The sequence below is a fragment of the Schistocerca nitens genome, chromosome 10, assembly GCF_023898315.1.
Source record: "Schistocerca nitens isolate TAMUIC-IGC-003100 chromosome 10, iqSchNite1.1, whole genome shotgun sequence".
Classification (NCBI taxonomy): Eukaryota; Metazoa; Arthropoda; class Insecta; order Orthoptera; family Acrididae; genus Schistocerca; species Schistocerca nitens.
Window position 1 is genome coordinate 233,032,682 of NC_064623.1, and position 22,492 is coordinate 233,055,173.

The 22,492-nt window shown below is 45.1% G+C and overlaps 1 protein-coding gene across 1 annotated transcript in view; it reads left to right on the top strand.

Annotated features, from left to right (window-relative positions):
• Positions 1 to 645: 645 nt before the first annotated feature.
• LOC126210440 (uncharacterized) overlaps positions 646 to 22,492 on the top strand; it is a 77,804-nt gene continuing 55,957 nt past the window's right edge. The window contains exons 1-2 of the mRNA XM_049939672.1: positions 646 to 743; positions 20,533 to 20,596. Coding sequence (XP_049795629.1) covers positions 687 to 743; positions 20,533 to 20,596 — 121 coding nt within the window. The 5' untranslated portion in view covers positions 646 to 686. The remainder of the gene's footprint in view (positions 744 to 20,532; positions 20,597 to 22,492) is intronic.

The following is a 22,492-nucleotide window of genomic DNA, read 5'->3' on the forward strand; positions in this document are numbered from 1 at the left end:
GAGGGTAAAAATCGTAGAGGGAGACCAAGAGATGAATACGCTAAGCAGATTCTTAAGGATGTAGGGTGCAGTATGTACTGGGAGATGAAGAAGCTTGCACAGGATAGAGTAGCATGGAGAGCTGCATCAAACCAGTCTCAGGACTGAAGACCACAACAACAACGATAGTTATATAAAATAAAGGCATATGTACAGTAAAATGGCGGAAATATACTTCAAAGTGAGCTGAGTTTGACAACACCTCTGCTCCATGTTGATTCCTACAGAGGGGACGATTCTTTCTCCAAAATATTTCTGCTAGTTTCACGACATTTCAGGAAGGCACGCTCCGTTCGCGTGATTTCATCTCAACAATAGCAAGCAGAGTGTGTAATTTTCTTTTTCGTCGCTGACCAGAGCCAGTGACAGGCAGACAGCTGCGGAAACAACTCACTGCGACCGTCCCACAACAGCCGGTGAAAATAAAAAAAATTTAAATTAAAAATATGTGTCCAGTCTGTCACGTCAGCTCGACAGCAGGAAGCGTGCTGAACAAACTTTAGCGACAGGTGAGGGAACCGCTCGTGCAGCTGACAGTAATTTCTGTTTTGCCACCATGTCACGCGGAGTGAGACGGCGCGGGGGAGGGGTATAAGTGCGGCTGCGAGCACGCAGGCAGGCGCCACAGCCTCCCTCCGCCAGCCACCATGAGGACGCTCCTGATCGCCGCAGTAAGCGCTCTGCTGTTCTCCGCCGCCTCGAAGGTAAGCCAGCGAGCTGCTGCTGCAGCGACTGCTGCTGGAGGCTCGAAGTACCGTCTCCTTACCGCCTGAAGCGTTTCGCAAATACGAGCTGCATTCAAGTTCTAAGGCCTCCAATTTTTTCTATTTAACTACTCGCCCGAAATCGATGAAACTGGCGTTAGTTCTCGACGTAATCGCCCTGCAGACGTACACATTTTTCACAACGCTGATGCCATGATTCCATGGCAGCGGCGAAGGCTTCTTTAGGAGTCTGTTTTGACCACTGGAAAATCGCTGAGGCAATAGCAGCACGGCTGGTGAATGTGCGGACACGGAGAGTGTCTTTCATTGCTGGAAAAAGCCAAAAGTCACTAGGAGCCAGGTCAGGTGAGTAGGGAGCATGACGAATCACTTCAAAGTTGTTATCACGAAGAAACTGTTGCGTAACGGTAGCTCGATGTGCGGGTGCGTTTTCTTGGTGAAACAGCACACGCGCAGCCCTCCCCGGACGTTTTTGTTGCAGTGCAAGAAGGAATTTGTTCTTCAAAACATTTTTGTAGGATGCACCTGTTACCTTAGTGCCCTTTGGAATGCAATGGGTAAGGATTACGCCCTCGCTGTCCCAGAACAGGGACACCATCATTTTTTCAGCACTGGCGGTTACCCGAAATTTTTTTGGTGGCGGTGAATCTGTGTGCTTCCATTGAGCTGACTGGCGCTTTGTTTCTGGATTGAAAAATGGCATCCACGTCTCATCCATTGTCACAACCGACGTAAAGAACGTCCCATTCGTGCTGTCGTTGCGCGTCAACATTGCTTGGCAACATGCCACACGGGCAGCCGTGTGGTCGTCCGTCAGCGTTCGGGGCACCCACCTGGATGACACTTTCCGCATTTTCAGGTCGTCATGCAGGATTGTGTGCACAGAACCCACAGAAATGCCAACTCTGGAGGCGATCTGTTCAACAGTCATTCGGCGATCCCCCAAAACAATTCTCTCCACTTTCTCGATCGTGTCGTCAGACCGGCTTGTGCAAGCCCGAGGTTGTTTCGGTTTGTTGTCACACGATGTTCTCCCTTCATTTAACTGTCGTACCCACGAACGCACTTTTGACACATCCATAACTCCATCACCACATGTCTCCTTCAACTGTCAATGAATTTCAATTGGTTTCACACCACGCAAATTCAGAAAACGAATGATAGCACGCTGTTCAAGTAAGGAAAACGTCGCCATTTTAAGTATTTAAAACAGTTCTCATTCTCGCCGCTGGTGGTAAAATTCCATCTGCGGTACGGTGCTGCCATCTCTGGGACGTATTGACAATGAACGCGGCCTCATTTTAAAACAACGCGCATGTTTCTATCTCTTTCCAGTCCGGAGAAAAAAAATTGGAGGCCTTAGAACTTGAATGCACCTCGTACTGTACGAGTAAAGTCCGTGTATTCGTGTGCCGTCAGTTACGGTGCCTAAAGACAAACACAAAGTTTCTAGTTGGTGAATGTGTAACCTCCCCCTCACTTATCGACCTCAATGACAGTAAATTTTAAACCGCATGTACCTAATGGAAATTTGGGAAAAGCAATCGTCACCAAAGTTAATCTGTCGGTAAAGAGGGAGGAAAGGGTTACATCTAAATGAAAGGAAAAATGCAAATGAAACTGGTGGAAATTAATTTTGAAAAGGGGTCAAGTTAATAAAGAAAGTAAATGTGCGGTCGTTACGTTAACAATTAACTGGCGTTAATTAGATATTTGAGATTTGGGGAAAATTACGGTCGCCAGTCCGATGAACAACTACTATAATAACTGAAAAAGAAAGGTTACTGCACATATAATTAGCACTAAAAGCGTGGCAACTGAAGGTTGACACGTGTGTGAAAACTGAATGTTTCTCAGAAGTGATAAATTTCGCTACACTCTGACTTAATTTAGCGAAAGAATTAATAAAACCGGAAAATTGAAAGTTAATTTAGTGACTGAAATTAACAGAGAACTTTGTTTCTGAACCACTACGAAATTCAATAAAATAAGGTTAGTCTTGGGCTACCTCAACAATCATTTCAAAAGCTACTTGAATCTACGCAATTTAGAAATAAGAGATTTAACTTTGAACTTGAATTAGATGTTTCTGAACAATTAACAATAGTAAAATTTAGTATGTACCAAGCTGAGCTGAAGTCACAGGTAAGCTAAAATATGGTAACAAAACTCGCATTCCTTATTTGTGCTTGTGTAATCTAAATATTGTAGCCAGCTATGAATACCTTAACTGAATTTTGAAATTAAAGCAGTGAAATCGAACGATATTACTTTAATTCTGGCGTTTGAATTTCGGAAAAGGAAGGGACCCTGCTTGGTAATGCAATTGGGACAATGAGCAGCAAAGGTTCATGCTAAATTGCTGTATTTTAGTGATGCAAATGGAACAGTTTCAAATCCTGAGGTCTGCCATACTGTTCTAAAACTTTACGTGCTTTCAGTCTTCCTTGTTGGCAGATTGAAGGTTTGAAGTCATCGATCGAGGAGGTGGCGACAATCACTCATTGTCGGCCGTAGCTGTGGCAAAAGCTGGATGTTGGCGCGCCTTCTTCTCAACACGGTCTCCATGCGAAAGGGGCTCTTGATGTGTGCCTGCTAATGTTTCCCGCCCGCGACACCGTGCCAGAAACTATCATAGCAAGTCGAGCGCAATTACATGCTGCCAAACCCCGAAAGCGCGGCAACTCGCGGGAGCGTCACACAACACACCTGCTCCACCGCCCTACTCCAGCCAGACTCTACCCTGCCCGCGCTCCACGCGGCAGAGTTCACACTACCAAAGATCCTAAACACTTTGGTCCTCCACACGACCTATCGATATAATCGTTCGATAGCATAGTTTTCCCTAGGCCAGACCCAGCGTAAAAATACAAATAATATTTACAAAACAAACCAATTATACATCGACATAAATGCATAAATTTACACACACACACACACACACACACGCACACACACACACACACACACACACACACACACACACACACACACACATATATATATATATATATATATATATATATATATATATATTAAAACAATTACAATATATAGAAACAGAAATGTCATATCTTGAGGTAACAAAATAAGGAAAAAATTTATAGTACAACAGATGGAAATAGGAGGATATGGATTTCCGTCGTTACAAATGACGCAACCAGCCTCAAATACTTATAGAATGTTTCATTTTAGTGCCATAACCGGTGTCAGGCTACCGTGCCCATCTTCAGGTGGCTAATATTACCGTTGCACAGATGTTGCGGTTACAGCATGTCGTCTGCTCCACACTGCACAAGAATATATATACACTATGTGATCAAAAATATCCGATCCCCAAAAACATACGATTTCCTTATTAGGTGCATTGTGCTGCCACCTACTGCCAGCTATTCAATATCAGCGGCCTCAGTAGTCATTAGACATCGTGAGAGGACAGAATGGGGCGCTCCGCGGAATTCACGGACTTCGAACGTGGTCAGGTGATTGGGTGTCACTTGTGTGATACGTCTGTACGGGAGATTCCCGCACTGCTAAACATTCCTAGGCCCACTGTTTCCGATGTGATAGTGAAGTGGAAACGTGAAGGGACACGTATAGCACAAAAGCGCACAGGCTAGCCTCGTGTGTCGACTGACAGAGACCGCCGACAGTTGAAGAGGGTCGTAATGCGTAATAGACATCTATCCACACCATCACACTGGAATTCCAAACTGCATCAGGATCCACTGCAAGTACTATAACAGTTAGGCGGGAGGTCAGAAAACTTGGATTTCATGGTGGAGTGGCTGCTCATAAGCCACACATCACACCGGTAAATACCAAACGGTGCCTCGCTTCGTGTAAGGAGCGTAAACATTGGACGATTGAACAGTAGAAAAACGTTGTGTGGAGTGACAAATCACGGTACAGAATGTGGCGATCCGATGGCAGGGTGTGGGTATGTCGAATGCCCGGTGAACGTCGTCTGCCAGCGTGTCTAGTGTCAACAGTACAATTCGGAACCGGTGGCGTTACGGTGTGGTCGTGTTTTTCGCTGAGGGAGCTTGCACCATTTGTTGTTTCGGGTGGCACTATCACAGCACAGGCCTACCAGTATATCGATGTTTTAAACACCTTCTCGCTTCCCACTGTTGAGGACAATTCGGGGATGACGATTGTATCTTCCAACACGATAGAATTCCTGTTCATAATGCACGGCCTGTGACGGAGTGGTTGCACGACAATGACATTCCTGTAATGGACTGGCCTGCACAGAGTCCTGGCCTGAATCTTGTAGAACACTTTTGTGATGTTTTGGAACGCCAACTTCGTTCCCGGCTTTAGCGACCGATGTCGATACCTCTCCTCAGTGCAGCACTCCGGAAAGAATTGACTGCCGTTCCCCTTGCAGCACCTGATTGAATGGATGCCTCCGAGAGTGGAAGCTGTCACGAAGGCTAATGGTGGGCAAACACCACACTGAACTGAATTCCAGCATTACCGATGAAGGGCGCCACGAACGTGTACGTCATTTTCAGCCAGGTGTCCGGATACTTTTGATCATATATATACTACACAGTTGGCCACGGGGCATGGCTGGAATTTGTATCCGCATGGGCATAATTTGCTTTGGCGGCGAAGCCACTTTCATTTGGATGAGTTCGTCAGTAAGCAAAATTGGCGCATTTGGGAGAGTGAGAATCCACATTTCGCGATCGAGATGTCGTTTCGCCCTCAACGGGTGACTGGGTGGTGTGCAGTCTCCAGTCACGGAATAATCGATGCGATATTCCTTGATGGCACGGTGACTACCGAACGGTACGTGAAAGTTTTGGAAAATAATTTAACCCCCATTGTCCAAAGTGACCCTGATTTCGACAGGAGGTGGTTCATGCAAGACGGAGCTCGATTCCATTGAAGCAGGAGAGTGTCTGATGTCCTGGAGGAGCACTTTGGGGGCCGCATTCTGGCTCTGGGGTACCCAGAGGCCACAGGCATGGGCCTTGTTTGGTGTGTTATTCTCCGAATATGAATTTGGTGTCATACTCTCTGAACACATGAGAGTTCTTTCTGTGGGACTGTCTTAAAGACAAGGTGTACAAAAATAACCTTAAAACCATCGCTGAGCCGAAAACAGCCTTTCAAGAGGTCATCGACAGCATCGATGTTCCGACACTTCAGCGGGTGATGCAGAAGTTCGATATTCGTCTGCGCCACATCATCGCCAATGATGGCAGACATATCGAACATGTCATAATCGTACAGTCTTTCCAATTTAAGGGAAAAAATCAAGTGTATAATGCACATGCGAGGCTCAACATGCATTTTATGAACATTGCGAAGTGAGCCACAGTGATTTATTTACATTATGTGTGTGTGCTATGGTGGAATTCAGGAACATATATATCGAGCTACAAAACCACATGGGCCACACCAATACAGATCGCCATCTGCTGGAACGTATTGTGGGCAGACGGTATGCTATTGATCAAAACATCTCTGTAATGAAAACTATTAGCCGTCTGAAGCTGGACATGGTAGCCCAAAATCGGTTATGGCTCTAAAATAAAACACTTAAAAAGTATTTGAGGCTGGTTATGTCGTTCGCCAACCATGATTAATGGGCGCGGAGTCCACAAGATCAAAAATGGTTCAAATGGGCCCTGAGCACTATGGGACTTAACATCTGAGGTCATCAGTCCCCTAGATTTAGAATCACCTAAACCTAACTAACCTAATGACAACACACATATCCATGCCCGTGGCTTGAAGCGCCTAGAACCGCTCGGCCACAGCGGCCGGCTTATGAGTGTTTGAGGTTGTCGGCACCACATGGTGGGTGTCACCAGGACATCTGTCTCTTTCGTATCAATGTATTTTTCAAGGGAGAAATGTAATGTTCTCGGCCTTGTTATATAATTTTCTTAAATACGTCTTGGATACTCCACATATTGCATTGTTCCGCACTCTGGAAAAATCATCTTAACCGATCATTTGTGTAACGTACTGAAGATACAGGAACAACTCATCCAGAAAGTACAACCCTGTATAGAGGAACAACGTAAAAACGAATGGTTGTATGAGGGAAAAATTTTAGCAGTAAAAATGAAGTAGTTCAATGAACCAATTAGCGAATGTTCGGCGTGTTAGGGGTGTAAGTGCACACATTTTTACTGGTGACTGAGGACAGTGTACTGAACATCATTACGTCAGTATTTACTTCATCACTTAATTAATTTGTGGTAACGACTATGGGACCAAACTGCTGAGGTCATCGGTCCCTAGGCTAACGCACTATTTAACCTAACTTAAACTAACTTACGCTTAGGACAAAACACTCACCCATGACCAAGGGAGGACTCGAACCTCCGACGGGGGGAGCCGCGCGGACCGTGGCAAGGCGCCTGAGACCGCGCGACTACCCCGCGTGGCTTTACTTCATTTGCAGACTAATAATTGTAGATACTAGGACTAGTATGTCTTTAATCTTCGTCGATCCATTATGGATCGTGGGACGACGGCTGGCATGAACTTCTTGATGCAATAATTTACCAACAGCCGTATGTGTTGTAGAAATTTATTTTATTTTATGAACTTCTATGTGCTACCACTTTCAGCATTACATTGATGCCATCTTCAGGCCCAACTCGTCATAGTCGTAAAACCGCTATACACAGAAGGAGCCATATAACTGGATCCGTGTATCAAATCGTTATCACACTGTGTCGCCTGGCCACCAAGAGCTGTTGCAGGACGATTGATTCACGGATCCAGTTATATGGCTCCTTCCGTGTATAGTGATTTTACGACTGTGACGAGTGGGGCCTGAAGATGGCATCAATATAATGCGGAAACTGGTAGCACATAGAAGACCATAAAATAAAATAAATTTCTACAATACATACGGCTGTTGGTAAATTATTGCATCAAGAAGTATGTTTTCAGGTTGGTTACTACCTCCAAGTACGTGCAGGAAGAGCAAGCCATTAATGTTTATTTTCCTCTGGGTAGAAAGTCAGGTGTATGCAAAACGGTTAGCCTATACAGAGAGGCGTAGTCCACTTAGTGGCGCAGTTAAGACCATTCAGAAAACATCATGTAGTAAATTATGTGACATGCTTGTGCAAAAACTGTAAGGTATTAATGATCACAAAATCAGTACCCACAGTGAAGTCTCAAAAATCATGAGATACTTCCAAATATCGTGTCAGAGCACCTTTTGCCTAGTATAGTGAAGCAGTTCGATGTTGCATGGACTCAACATGTCGCTGGAAGTCGCATGCAGAAATAATGAGCCATGCTGCCCCTATAGCCGTCCAGTAGAGGAATTTGTGCTCCAACTGACCTCCCATAAATGTTCCCTTTGGTTCATGATGGGCGATCTGGGCGGCCAGATCATTCGCTCGAGTTGTCCAGAATGTTCTTCAAATCAGTCCAAAAAATTGTGGCCCGATGACATGGCGCGCTGCTATCCACAAAAATTATATGATTTCCATGAATGGATGCAGATGATCTCTAACTAACCGAACATAACCATTTCCAGCCAGTGATCGGTTCGGTTGGACCAGTGGACCCAGTACATTCCACGTAAACACAGTCCCCACCATTATGGAGCCGCCACCACTTTGCACAGTGCCTTGGTGACAACGTGGGTACATTGTTTCGTGAGGTCTGTGCTGCACTGGAATCCTACAGTCGGGACTCATCTGCCCAGACCACGGTTTTCCAGTTGTCTAGCGTCCAACCGATATGGTCACGAGCCCAGGAGAGGCACTGCAGGCCATGTTGTGCTGTCAGCAAAGACACTCATCGTCTGCTGCCATAGCCCACTAACGTCAAATTTCGCCCCTAGCGGATACGATCGTCATACGTCCCACACTGATTTCTGCGATTATTTCGCGCATTGTTGCTCGCCTGTTAGCACTGACAACTCTACGCAATACAGATGGACAAAGTCGTTCATCCTTGGGAACTGACTAATGACCTCAGCAGTTGAGTCCCATAGTGCTCAGAGCCATTTGAACCATTTGAACCTTGGGAACTAGTTCACTGGTGATCGCTCTTTTTTGGGAACCGTTCATTTTTTCTAGTTCACCGTTCATTGTGCTTGGCGGCACACCGAACGAAGAATTCCTGCCCCACATCACAGTGAAACAGAACGACAGACAAAGCGCTATGCAAGATACATACAACGGTCCTCTTAGGGACCAACTGACTAAGGATCTCGGACTATGCATCCGAATCTGCCATTTCAACATTGAGGGTATAAGCACAGCAAAATGTCAAGTATTGCAGAGAATTTTACACGATAACGACATTGACCTGGTAGCCATACAGGAAACTCGTGCTGAAAATAGAGCCCAACTTGAAGCTAGAGGAAGTATACTGGGATATGATCTACTTGGAGCCACGTATGACAGACACTATGGTGTTGCGACATATTTGCGTGGGGACATAGAGGACGCCTTTCTAGTTGAAGCCTCCATTGCAAATGATATCCAAGAAGTTGTCATCAAAGTATCAGAAGTTACAGTAACTAACATCTATAAACCTCCTGCTACGACATGGCCGGCTGAAGTGATAAAGATCCACCAACACCCAAATCAAAATGGTTCAAATGGCTCTGAGCACTATGGGACTCAACTTCTGAGGTCATTAGGCCCCTAGAACTTAGAACTAGTTAAACCTAACTAACCTAAGGACACCACACACATCCATGCCCGAGGCAGGATTCGAACCCGCGACCGTAGCGGTCTCGCGGTTCCAGACTGCAGCGCCTAGAACCGCACGGCCACTTCGGCCGGCACCACCCACACCCAGGCGTATACGTTGGGGACTATAATAGTCACCACGAAATGTGGAAATACAGTACGAATGATAGCAATGGAGGCATGCTGGTCGATTGGTCCGAGGAACAAAATACATATCTGGTCTCTGATGCCCAGGACCGAGTGACATTCAGCATGGAACTGCGACTATAACCCGGATCTGTGCTTTGTTTCGAGGGATACAAACGATAAACCACTGACAGCCTCGAGAAGGGTCCTGACGGACTTCCCTCATACCCACCACCGCCCTGTGCTTATTAATATCGGTATATCCATCCCGATAATAAGGGCTTACCCTCGACCAAGGTGGAATTTTACAAAACCAGCAAGAGCTATGAGAGGTTTGTGCGAGCGGTCATTAGCTCTGCGAAAACAGCGATCCCAAGAGGGTACCGCAAAAAATACATTCTCAGTTGGACTGGGATATGCGATGACCTGTACGAGGAATTCCTCAAGAATGGGGACCGGGAAATAGCAGATGAACTATTACATAACATGGACTTTATTAGACGGCAAAAATGGGAGAATACTGTTGAAAATCTAGACTTTTCAAAATCAAGCCGACAAGCCTGGTCCCTACTGCATAAACTTGGAGGCGCAAATCCACCTGAACATAGAAAGGACAAAATATCTCCTAACAAGGTTGCATCCCGCATAGTTTCTGCGTCTAGAGCCCCATGAAATAGAAAGCACACAACAAAAGTGAAGGACTTAAAAACATTAAAAAGGACCCGTGCAATGGACTCAGAATATTCATCAGAAATTCGTATCGAGGAGCTTACCAATGCCCTGAAGAAGGTTAAACCAGGCAAAACTCCGGGTTTAGATGGTATCCACCCTGAGTTCCTCATACATGTCGAAGCCTACGCAAAACAATGGCTGGCTAAGTTCTTTACGGACATTCTCCAAGTGGGTAACATTCCTCCCTCACTCAAACGAGCAAAGATCATCGCAGTCCTGAAACCTGGTAAACTAGGCGATAGACCAGAGAGTTACCTCCCCATTGCCCTTCTCAGTATGGTCTATAAACTACTAGAAAGACTGCTCCTCAACAGAATAGGCCAAACTATACTAAAAAAATCCCTATCGAACAAGCAGGATTCCGTCCATATCGCTGCTGTACAGAGCAAGTCCTATCACTGACAACAGTGCAGAAGAAACATAAAGTAGCGCAGGATTCATAGACCTAACTGCAGCCTATGCTACAGTTTGGAAACAGGGACTCATGCACAAATTAATCTGTGCCGTTCCCTGCAAGAAGATAACCAACCTCATTGACGATATGTTGTCAAATAGAACCTTCCAAGTAATAATGGGGAATGAGAGAAGTAAACAGATGAAACTCAATAATGGACTCCCACAAGGCTCTGTCCTTGCTCCCCTTCCTTTCAGCCTTTTCATAGCTGACATGCCTGCAGCCAGATCGCGTAAATTTGGTTATGCTGACGACTGGGCTCTGGGAACAGCCCACAGAAACATAGAAACTGCCGAAGATATCCTTACGGGTGACTTAGGGATTCTCAGCGAGTACTTTAGAAAATGGAGGCTACAACCTAGTGCCACAAAGACGGAAGTATCTGCCTTCCATTTGAACAACAAAATGGCCAACAGAGAACTACAAGTATATCTAGACGGGAAATTACTAAATCACAACAAACACCCAAAGTACCTTGGGGTTACCCTAGATAGGACACTAACATTCAAAGAACACCTGACGAAAACTGCAGCGAAACTTAAAACACGCAACAACATATTGCAGAAGCTCTGTGGCATCACTTGGGGCTCCACAGCATCTACCTTAAGAACATCCGCACTCGGCTTGGTGTATCCAGTGTCAGAATACTGTGGCTCAACAGCAAACACACACACATGGTAGATAGCCAACTTAATGCAACAATGCGTATTATATCAGGCACAATCAGGCCAACTCCTACAGTGTGGCTGCCCGTTCTCAGTAACATAGCCCCTCCTAACCTGCGCATACACTCGATTACGAATCGCGGGCTTAATGCGGTTGTAAGTCTGTCTGCCTTCCATAACAATGAACATGCTCTTTTACCTTGGATCGAAAAAAGACGGAAAATGGTCACTCGTGTGTGCGATGGCGACGTCCTTTGCATGTGTAATAACAAAAAGAAAATTGCCTTTTTACGAGTATTTCTTCTGCTGTTTATCGAAATAGTGAAGTAAGCTGATACGCTGTTTTGTTACCTGAAAAGATCTATGTATTGCATACCACGTAATTTTTACGTAATTTACGTAATTATAAAATACATTTTAATTACCAGTTGTGGACGCTGAATAGAATACGAAAAGAACCAGAAGTTCAGAGTTCAAAAAAGGTTTGAAACAGATCTAGAATGGGCGTGCGTAGCGAACGAAACGAACAACTGGATACTGGACTATGAGCAGAAAGCCGCGACTGAACTATGTAAGACCGTTCCCTAGAATTCGTTCCTCGCTCGTTCCGTTCATCTAGTGAACCGTTCCATTTGGACCCGTTAGTTCGCCAACGACCCATCTCTACCACGCAAACGTCTCTGCGTTGCCCGTGGTGAGAGGTAATGCCCGAAATTTGGTATTCTCGGCATACTCCTGACAGTGTTGTTCTGGGAATAGTGAATTTCCTAACGATTTCCGAAATGTGGCGTCCTATGTGTGCAGCTACAACCACCACTCCGCTTTCAAAGTGTGCTAACTTCCGTGGTGCGGCCACATACACTTGGCCGGCCGCGGTGGTCTAGCGGTTCTAGGCGCGCAGTCCGGAACCGCGCGACTGCTACGGTCGCAGGTTCGAATCCTGCCTCGAGCATGGATGTGTGTGATGTCATTAGGTTAGGTAGGTTTAAGTAGTTCTAAGTTCTAGGGGACTGATGACCACAGATGTTAAGTCCCATAGTGCTCAGAGCCATTTGAACCACAAACACTTCGGAAACCTTTTCGTTTGAAGTACCTGATTAGAAATAACAGCTCCGCCACTGCACTGCCCTTTCATACCTTGTGTATGCGATACTGCAGGAATCTGTATACGTTCAAATCTTTATCCCATGACTTTTGTCACCCCAATGTATACACCTAATAACCTGTAGAATAAGGTACAAAGTGAAAAAAATATTAAAATCCATTGGTACAATGGTGAAGCTAGGCGAATGCGTAAACTTCCCAAAAGAATTCATAAATTCGTTCAACGGTCTCGGTATGCCGTCGCAATAAAGCGTCTGAACAACACCATAGAAGCGGAAGACAAAAGCGAGTCAATAATCAATGCCACAAATTCCAATCGAGTCAATTAACATTCAGTCTTTAAGGCTCCAATTTCCGGTAAGGTTATCATACAGTATGGCTAACAATAAGGTGCAAAGGGAGAGATTCCATTCTTGCCGAGTGAATTTAAAATAATCCTGTTTCTCGGAGTGACAGTTATACATAGCGCGTTCACGTGTCGGAAAATCACAGAACTTGTTCGTCTTTGCACCTAAAAGCAAATACCAACTGTAGGTTACAACAATATACTGAGAATAAGTTAGGTGTTTGTGCGGGTCCGTGATCTATTGTCAAAGATCTGGAGCCACGCTACCAGAGTCGAGACTCTGCAGATATAAAGGAGCACGCACAGCCCAGCTAAGGGTCTGTGGGTCCCGTCTGCAAGCAGTGCTCTACGTGGCGCCGGAAAAGTAAAAGTCCGTACAGAATACGGTGGCCGATGATCAGCGACCAGTTTTCGTCCAAAGCGCAGGGCGAGTTCTTTCGTTTGTTCGGAAAGGAAGGCCGTCAAGTGTTTTCCACCTTTCGGCCGGTCAGCGATGACGGAATCGAGACGCACGCCTTACAATCTTTCTTAAACGATTTTACACAAATTATTAAGTAAAAAAAATGTTTTTTGCTTTACTTATAGCTTTATATCTCACGTTTATGATGACGTGCCCATCATCACGTTAGTGGTCACACTTAATGTGATACGAGGGCTATCCACAAAGTACATTACGTTTTGGAATTAAAAATAGATAAAGTATTGGAATTTTTTTTATTATATACAGATGAAAGCCACACTTCAATACTACTTTTCTACATAGTTTCCATTGAAATTAAGGCATTTATCATAGCGATGGACGAGCTTGGAAATTCCTTAGTCGTAAAATTCGGCCGCCTGCGCCTTCAACCACGTGGTTACCTCTTCTTGAAGCTGTGCGTCGTCATCAAAACGCTGCATAGTCAACCACTTCTTCATTGCTGGGAATAAGTGGAAGTCGCTCGGTGCCAGGTCGGGGCTGTACGGCGGATGAGGAAACAACTCCCACTTAAAAGATGCGAGAACTTCACGAGTGGCATTTGCCGTGTGGGCCCGGGCGTTGTCGTGAATCAGCCAGACCTTTGAGCCCAACTTTCCCCTGCACTTGTATTGTATTGCTCTTCTGAGGTTGTGCAGAGTTTGGCAATACCTTTGAGAGCTTATTGTAGTGCCTCTTTCCAGGAAATCCACAAAAATCGTATTTCTACCGGGTTACTGATTAACCATGTGGTTGAAGGCGCAGGCGGCCGAATTTTACGACGAAGGAATTTCCAAGCTCGTCCATCGCTACGATAAGTGCATTAATTTAAATGGCAACTATGTAGAAAAGTAGTATTTAAGTGTGGCTTTCACCTGTATATAATAAAAAAAAATTCCAATACTTTATTTATTTTTAATTCCAAAACGTAATGTACTTTGTTGATAGCACTCGTATTTACGTGGAAGTAAGACACTGCGCGAAATTCGGAAAAGTCTGCAATGAAAAATAGAGGTCGCTATGATTTTGCGTTTGGTGTATATTACATAATATGTTTTTGGGTATGAAATTCAGCTAACATATTGAATTTTTCTTCAGACTGGTAGCGGTATCTATGTGTCACCAATCTCGAGAAATTTGCCGTGCGGGGTGGCTGCGCGGTTTAGGGCGCCATGTCACGGATTCCACGGCCCCTCCCGCCGTAGGTTAGAGTCCTCCCTCGGGCGTGGGTGTGTGTGATATTCTTAGCATAAGTTAGTTTAAGTCAGTGTAAGTAGTGTTTATGTCTAGTGACTCATGACCTCAGCTGTTTGGACCGTCAGGAATTCACACACTTTTTTTTTTTTTCTCTCTCGAGAAATTTGACGTGACGTAGGACACTCATTTGCGATCTCTCTGCACCAGTGATAAAGCCATAGTGAAATGTCCACAACATTCCTCATTATTCATAAACGGTTCCAGATATCAAAATGAGATTTTGGCAAATGACAGCACTCAAACAGGAGAGTATTTTGCCGTACCGTTATTATGTAAAACTTCATTATGTACTATGTTATTTCACTAATTACAGACTTTTTGCATGAAGCAATGTAATTTTTATCGGCCATCGATAGCTGGTGAAACGAGAAATGCTATGTATTTTGGAGGAGCTTGAGTGAAGACATTACGCGTTTGTTTGTACCAAGGATGTGCTTTTTCATAAGCTACTGACCCTACTGTTCCTCAGTTCCTCACTTAATAATCTTAATAAACCACTGTTTCAGAATTCTCTCACAATTGTGTCTGCACAAATGTTGGTGAGGTGAGACTGTGTAAACTCCTCTGTGTTTCGGCAAAAGAAGCAAATTTTAATGTGGTAACCAGGGAAATGTGTGGGTCTTACACAATATTCGCCACGCATGATGGTTCTCAGAAAGTTACAGATGGTTAACAAGTAAGGCGGAAATAAATCGCTGGATTTTCGGCAGAGTTGTTTTTAGATGCTAATCAAAGCAGAGGTGACAATAGATCTTTGTGAATGGTCACCATACAAGCGTGGGCGTTGAGGTTCGCCACATAACAGTTACAAAAAATGTGAGTGTAGGCTCCAGTTTAGAATAACACTTCCCCTCCAGTGCTCTGCATTTCTCCTACAACGCCTGCACATAAACCGCTCCACTACCGCTCTCCCTAAGTGTTCCCTAGCGTCGGTGCCTCTAAGTGCCACAGAATTCTGCGCAGACTATAGTGACGGCATTCTGTGAGTTGCTTCATGACCCTGTGGGTCCTTGTGCGAAGGTCCTCTGGTATTTGGATGTGTACTGTCGTTCCTTGGGTGACATAGTGCACTTTGCAGTGGAATAACCGTGGTAACCATAGGCGATTTTACTAGGTACGGCCTATTGATAGAAGTGCTGCACATCAGTGACCAGAAACGCCAGACGGAGTTGTCAGCCACTCCACATATTAGTCGCCTGACGTGGGTGCTTCCCGAAATATGTTTGCTGTTGGAGAACAAAGCAGCACTTCATGCCATGGTGAACGTTACGTCTGGATGCAAAATAGTGTTTTCACTGTCATTAGGACAAGAGGCTCACTTGTTGTCTGAACGTTCGGGTGTATGTCTGGGCTTTCATGTTCCTGAATTTCGCTGGCACTAAAGCTTTTGTTAGTTTAAGAATAGAGGTTAAACCGTTTACAATTCATTGTGTGTTTTTGAGACTATACCTTTTAAACATTTTCACATCCAGGAGGACGACGGTTCAATCCCGCGTCTGGTCATCTTGATTTAGATTTTCCGTGATTTCCCTAAATCGCTCCAAGCAAATACCAGGATGGTTCCTTTGAAAGGGCACGGCCGACTTACTTCCCTGTCCTTCCCTAACCCCTTGAGACCGATGACCTCGCTGTCTCGTCTCCTCCCTCAAAACAACCCTAACCCATTATTATTGTGTTTGCCCAGTTACTTTAGTGCTGTTAAACTTTCTGTAGTTCATTTTCAATTGAAATGCTCAGGACGCTTGAGGCAAGTTGTACTTATTGTACTGATCCGAAACTGAGTTTACACAAGCGTTAAAATTATGGCTTAAGATAGAGTGTATTTTGTGCTAAAATTTTTTTTTTGGCGCTACTGGGCATAATCTTTGTAATGAATATTAAGTTTGAATACTGTTTCTTAAACTCACCTAATTTAATTTCATTCCCACCGAAAGACCGCCTACACAAGTGTCAAGCTGGTTTCCATTTAATTATGTAGAATGAATATTTGTCAGTGTACGTTTTGTGATTTTTTGACATAGGTGTATCATTCTATGAAGCCAGAGGTCAGCAAGTCAAAGGGGCTGTTTGCTTGGAAGCTATACATTCGATGTTTGCCAATGTCATTGCCAATTAAAAATTTTGTAAACTTTTCAGACTGTTATTTGTTAGTAGTTTATCGTGGAAGAAACATATGCCTGTTTCTCTGAGTTTGTGCCCACGGTCCTTCCACGACAGGATTGAGTGAGCTTAAGTTTTTATGTCCTGTAGTACGACTAGGACTACTCAGTCTTGTACAGATGAGATAACTAATTGTCCGCAGCTCGTGGTCGTGCGGTAGCGTTCTCGCTTCCCACGCCCGGTTTCCCGGGTTCGATTCCCGGCAGGGTCAGGGATTTTCTCTGCCTCGTGATGACTGGGTGTTGTGTGCTGTTCTTAGGTTAGTTAGGTTTAAGTAGTTCTAAGTTCTAGGGGGCTGATGACCATATATGTTAAGTCCCATAGTGCTCAGAGCCATTCTTTTTTAGATAACTAATTACACCGCTTTTTCAATTCAGAAAACAAATTTAAAAAAGGGTCAACCAAAACAGGCCGTTTTAAACTAGCTGAGTAATAATACACTGAAGCGGCTAAGAAACTGGTATAGACATGCGTTTTCAGATACAGATGTATGAGGGTTGTCCAGAAAGTAAGTTTCAATCGGTCGCGAAATGGACACCACAGTGAAAACCCGATGAAGGTTTGCACAGATGTGTTGGGTAGCGTCTCTAGTATGACCGTAGATCGCATCAAGACACTGATTTCAGTTGTGAGCGCAATTTGAGCGAGTAAAGGTGCCTACAACAACGATGTCTCCCGCCAAGTAGGAGGGCCCGCTGCGAGGCTTCGCCTTAATGAATGCAGCCCGCCTAACACAACTGCCACACACTTCCTTCTTCATGGAAATTCTCAGCCGCACTCTGCAGGGGCAGTGAAGACGCTCCTGCAGCCTTTTCGATGGTAAGTGTCCGGTCACCCACAACACAGCCCTAAGTGACTCGTCCTGAGTATCATCTCTATTCACATGAAACGCTGGATACGAAGACCAGCGTAGAGATTTATCGAAAAGCACAGGGAGTTGCCTTCTATGACGATGGTGTTGGAAATTTTGTATAACGCTCCGACAAATGTCTAAGTCGGAGCGGAGAGTGTGTAGAGAAGTATCTGGAAAGTGTAGCTAACTCTTGGAAATAAAATGTTTCTGATTTTCACTGTGGTTTCCATTTAGCGACCGATCGGAACTTACTTTCTGGAAAACCCTCGTAGGCCGGCCGGAGTGGCCGTGCGGTTCTAGGCACTACAGTCTGGAGCCGAGCGACCGCTACGGTCGCAGGTTCGAATCCTGCCTCTGGCATGGATGTGTGTGATGTCCTTAGGTTAGTTAGGTTTAAGTAGTTCTAAGTTCTAGGGGACTGATGACCTCAGAAGTTATCTAGCATAGTGCTCAGAACCATTTAAACCCTCGAATGTAAACAGGCAGGGCATGGCACTGCGGTCGGCAACACATTTATAAGACAACAAGTGTCTGCTTCAGTTGTTAGATCGGTTACTGCTGCTACAGTGCCAGGTTATCAAGATTTGAGTTTGAACGTGGCGATATAGTCGGCGCAAGAGCAATGGGACACAGCATCTCCGAGGTAGCCATGAAGTGGGGATTTTTCCACACCACCATTTCATCAATGTACCGTGAATATCATAAATCCGGTAAAACATCAAATCTCCGACATAGCTGCGGCCGGATAAAGGTCCTGCAAGAACGGGATCAATGACGACTGAAGAGAATCGTTCAACGCGACAGAAGTGCAACCATTCCGCAAATTACAGCAGATTTCAATGCTGGGTCGTCAACAAGTGTCAGCACGCTAACCATTCAACCAAACATTATCTATATGGGCTTTAGGAGCCGAAGGACCACTCGTGCACCTTTAATGACTGCATGGCACAAAGCTTTACGCCTCGCCTGGGCCCGTCAACACTGACATTGAACTGTTGATGACTGAAAACATGTTGCCTGGTGGCACGAGTCTCATTAAAAATTGTATCGAGTGGATGGACGTGTACGAGTATGGAGACAACCTCACGAATCCATAGACCCTGCATTTCAGGAGGGAACTGTTCGAGTCGGTCGAGGCTCTGTAATGGTGTGGGCTCCGTGCAAATAGTTCAAATGGCTCTGAGCACTATGGGACTTAACATCTGAGGTCATCAGTCCCCTAGAACTTAGAACTACTTAAGCCTAACTAACCTAAGGACATCACACACATCCATGCCCGAGACAGGATTCGATCCTGCGACCGTAGCGGTCTCGCGGTTCCAGACTGCTGCGCCTAGAACCGCTCGACCACACCTGCCGGCGGGGCCATGTGCAGTTGGAATAATATGGGACCCCTTATACTACGACAAGTAAAAAGTACGTAAACATCCTGTCGATCACCTGCATCCATTCTACATCTACATCTACATACATACTCCGCAATCCACCATACGGTGCGTGGCGGAGGGTATCTCGTACCACAACTAGCATCTTCTCTTCCTGTTCCACTCCCAAACAGAACGAGGGAAAAATGACCACTGCCTATATGCCTCTGTACGAGCCCTAATCTCTCTTATCTTTGTGGTCTTTCCGCCAAATATAAGTTGGCGGCAGTAAAACTGTACTGTAGTCAGCCTCAAATGCCGGTTCTCTAAATTTCCTCAGTAGCGATTCAGGAAAAGAACGCCTCCTTTCCTCCAGAGACTCACACCCGAGTTCCTGAAGCATTTACGTAACACTCGTGTGATGATCAAACCTACCAGTAACAAATCTAGCAGCCCGCCTCTGAATTGCTTCTATGTCCTCCCTCAATCCGACCTGATAGGGATCCCAAACGCTCGAGCAGTACTCAAAAATAGGTCGTATTAGTGTTATATAAGCGGTCTGCTTTATGATGAACCACATCTTCCCAAAATTCTACCAATGAACCGACGACGACTATCCACCTTCCCCACAACTGCCATTACGTGCTTGTCCCACTTCATATCGCTCTGCAATGTTCAATGTTACGCCCAAATATTTAATCGACGTGACTGTGTCAAGCGCTATGCTACTAATGGAGTATTCAAACGAGATTCTTTTTCCTATTCATCTGCATTAATTTACATTCATCTATATTTAGAGTTAGCTGCCATTCTTTACACCAATCACAAATCCTGTCCAAGTCATCTTGCATCCTCCTACAGTCACTCAACGACGACACCTTCCCGTACACCACAACATCATCAGCAAACAGCCGCACATTGCTATCCACCCTATCCAAAACATCATTTATGTAGATAGAAAACAACAGCGGACCTACCACACTTCCCTGGGGCACTCCAGATGATACCCTCACCTCCGATGAACACTCACCATCGAGGACAACGTACTGGGTTCTATTACTTAAGAAGTCTTCGAGCCACTCGCATATTTGGGAACCAATCCCATATGCTCGTACCTTAGTTAGGAATCTGCAGTGGGGCACCGAGTCCATTGTGCCGGACTTGGCCAGTTTCAGCAGGACATTGCGACACCTCACACGTCCAGAATTTCTACAGAGTGGCTCTAGCAAGCAGGAACACTCTTCCGAGATGAAGCACTTTCGCTGGCCATCATGCCTTGCAACGTGTAGCTCAGAATAGCTCTCCTCCCCCTCTTACTCATGGATTTATAGACATCCCTGCAGGATTCAAGGTGCCTACACGATGTTTGGCAGGTGTATCAGTTTCTTTGGTTCTTCAGGGTAAATAGTATAAGGCTGTGAAAGGTTCCAGCGGAGTCTTTTCCCTGATAACTTACACTCACCTCCCCTGTTTCTTTCTGGCAAAACGGGATACCATTGCTTTACATGCACCCCATGGCAACTCTCATACACACGCTGTGTTTCTTTTCTTTTCTAGGCAGATGGCAACGACGCAAAAGTAATGAGCGAAATAAAAGCTTGCATGGCCTCCGAGAATCTAGGTAAGTCTAAATCTCATCCCATCGCATTGTACGTGTATTACGATGACCAGAAAAGTCTCTGCATTCTTGAGGTGCAAGAGTGTGCAAGCATTTTGCACATGCGTAAACAAATAGGAAACAAGACAAAATACATTATAACGTCGAACTTTGAGTGTAGAAGAACCCAAGCTGACCAAGCCTGCGCTATTCTCACATTTCGTGAAACCCATGGAACAGGTAGTCAGATAGATGCAATGTTTCTTGACTTCCAAACAGCATTCGACTCGGTACTACACCTACATTTATTAACAAAGGTAAATTATACGACCCATCAAGCAAAATTTGCGACTGTGTTGAGGATTTCTTGGTAGCCACTATGTATCACGTTATGTTGAATGCAGGGTTACGGCCAAAAGTTGAAGGGCCTTCCCCAGGAAAAGACATGGGACTATTGTTGTTCATGTTGTACACGGTGTTCCATAGTAAAATAAAATGTGAAAAATTCAATTAGCCACTAATGCGTCTGCATCAGGGGCTCGGACAATGGGCAAGAATACACAGTCCACAAATGTAAACAAACTTCACTTTCTAAACAAAGTTACCTTGTTTTTTAGTGGTACGTGTAGAAAATGTACCGAAATGAAAACTAGAGGCAGCGTTAGTATTGGGAGACTTGGTTCCACTGCTCTAAACCTTATACATTCTGGAATACTTAGACTTTAAATAATGGAATCAGTGCCACATTTTGTGACGTAACTCTATAATGTCAAAATGCCGGATATCTGCACTGTCCTGAAGCCTGATATAGGAAAATCTTACTCTACGCATTACGGCGGAAGCTCTGGCGCCATTTCTATCCTTTGACGTCTACGTACTTCGAAAGGCATGGTGTTTAAAACAGTGAAAACAAGTGTGCCGTCAATAACTGTACCGCTATTTTACATTTCTGCAGAAAAGACGTACATGTGCCATTTAAGAAAAACGTGACTGTGTTGAAAGTGATGTTTGTTTACATTTATGGATTGCGTATTCCTACCCACCGTGTGATCCCCTGACACACCGTATGAGATCAACAGTATCCGAATACCTAGCTGAAAATTACTTACAAGTTCGTGGCGTCCTCCATCGGCAATGCTGGAATTCAATATGGTGTCTGCCACCCTTAGCCTTGTTGACAGCTTCCACTCTCGCAGGCATGCGTTCAACCTGGTGCTGGAAGGTTTCTTGGGAATGGCAGCCCATTCTTCACGGAGTGCTAAACTGAGGAGAGGTATCGAAATCGGTCGCTAATGCCGGGAACGAAGTCGGCGTTCCAAAACATCCGCCGGCCGAGGTGGCCGAGCGATTCTAGGCGCTTCAGTCCGGAACCGCGACACTGCTACGGTCGCAGGTTCGAATCCTGTCTCGGGCATGGATGTGTGTGATGTCCGTAGGTTAGTTAGGTTTAAGTAGTTCTAAGTTATACGGGACTGATGACCTCAGATGTTAAGTCGCATAGTGCTCAGAGCCATTTGAACCATTTGAACCAAAACATCCCAAAGGTGTTCTATAGGATTCAGGTCAGACCTCTGTGCAGGCCAGTCCATTAGAGGAATGTTATTGAAGTGTAACCACTCCGCCACAGGTCATGCATTATGGTGTTCGATCGTGTTGAAACATGCAATCGCTAACCCCGAATTGCTCTTCAACAGTGGGAAGCAAGAAGGTGCTTAAAACATCAATGTAGGCCTGTGCTGTGATAGTGCCACGCACAACAAGATGGGGTGCAAGCGCCTTTCATGAAAAACATGACCACACCATAACACCATCGCCTCCAAATTTTACTGTTGACACTACACTTACTGGGAGATGGCGTTCACCGGGAATTCGCCATACCCACACCCTGCCATCGGATGGCCTCATTGTGTACCGTGATTC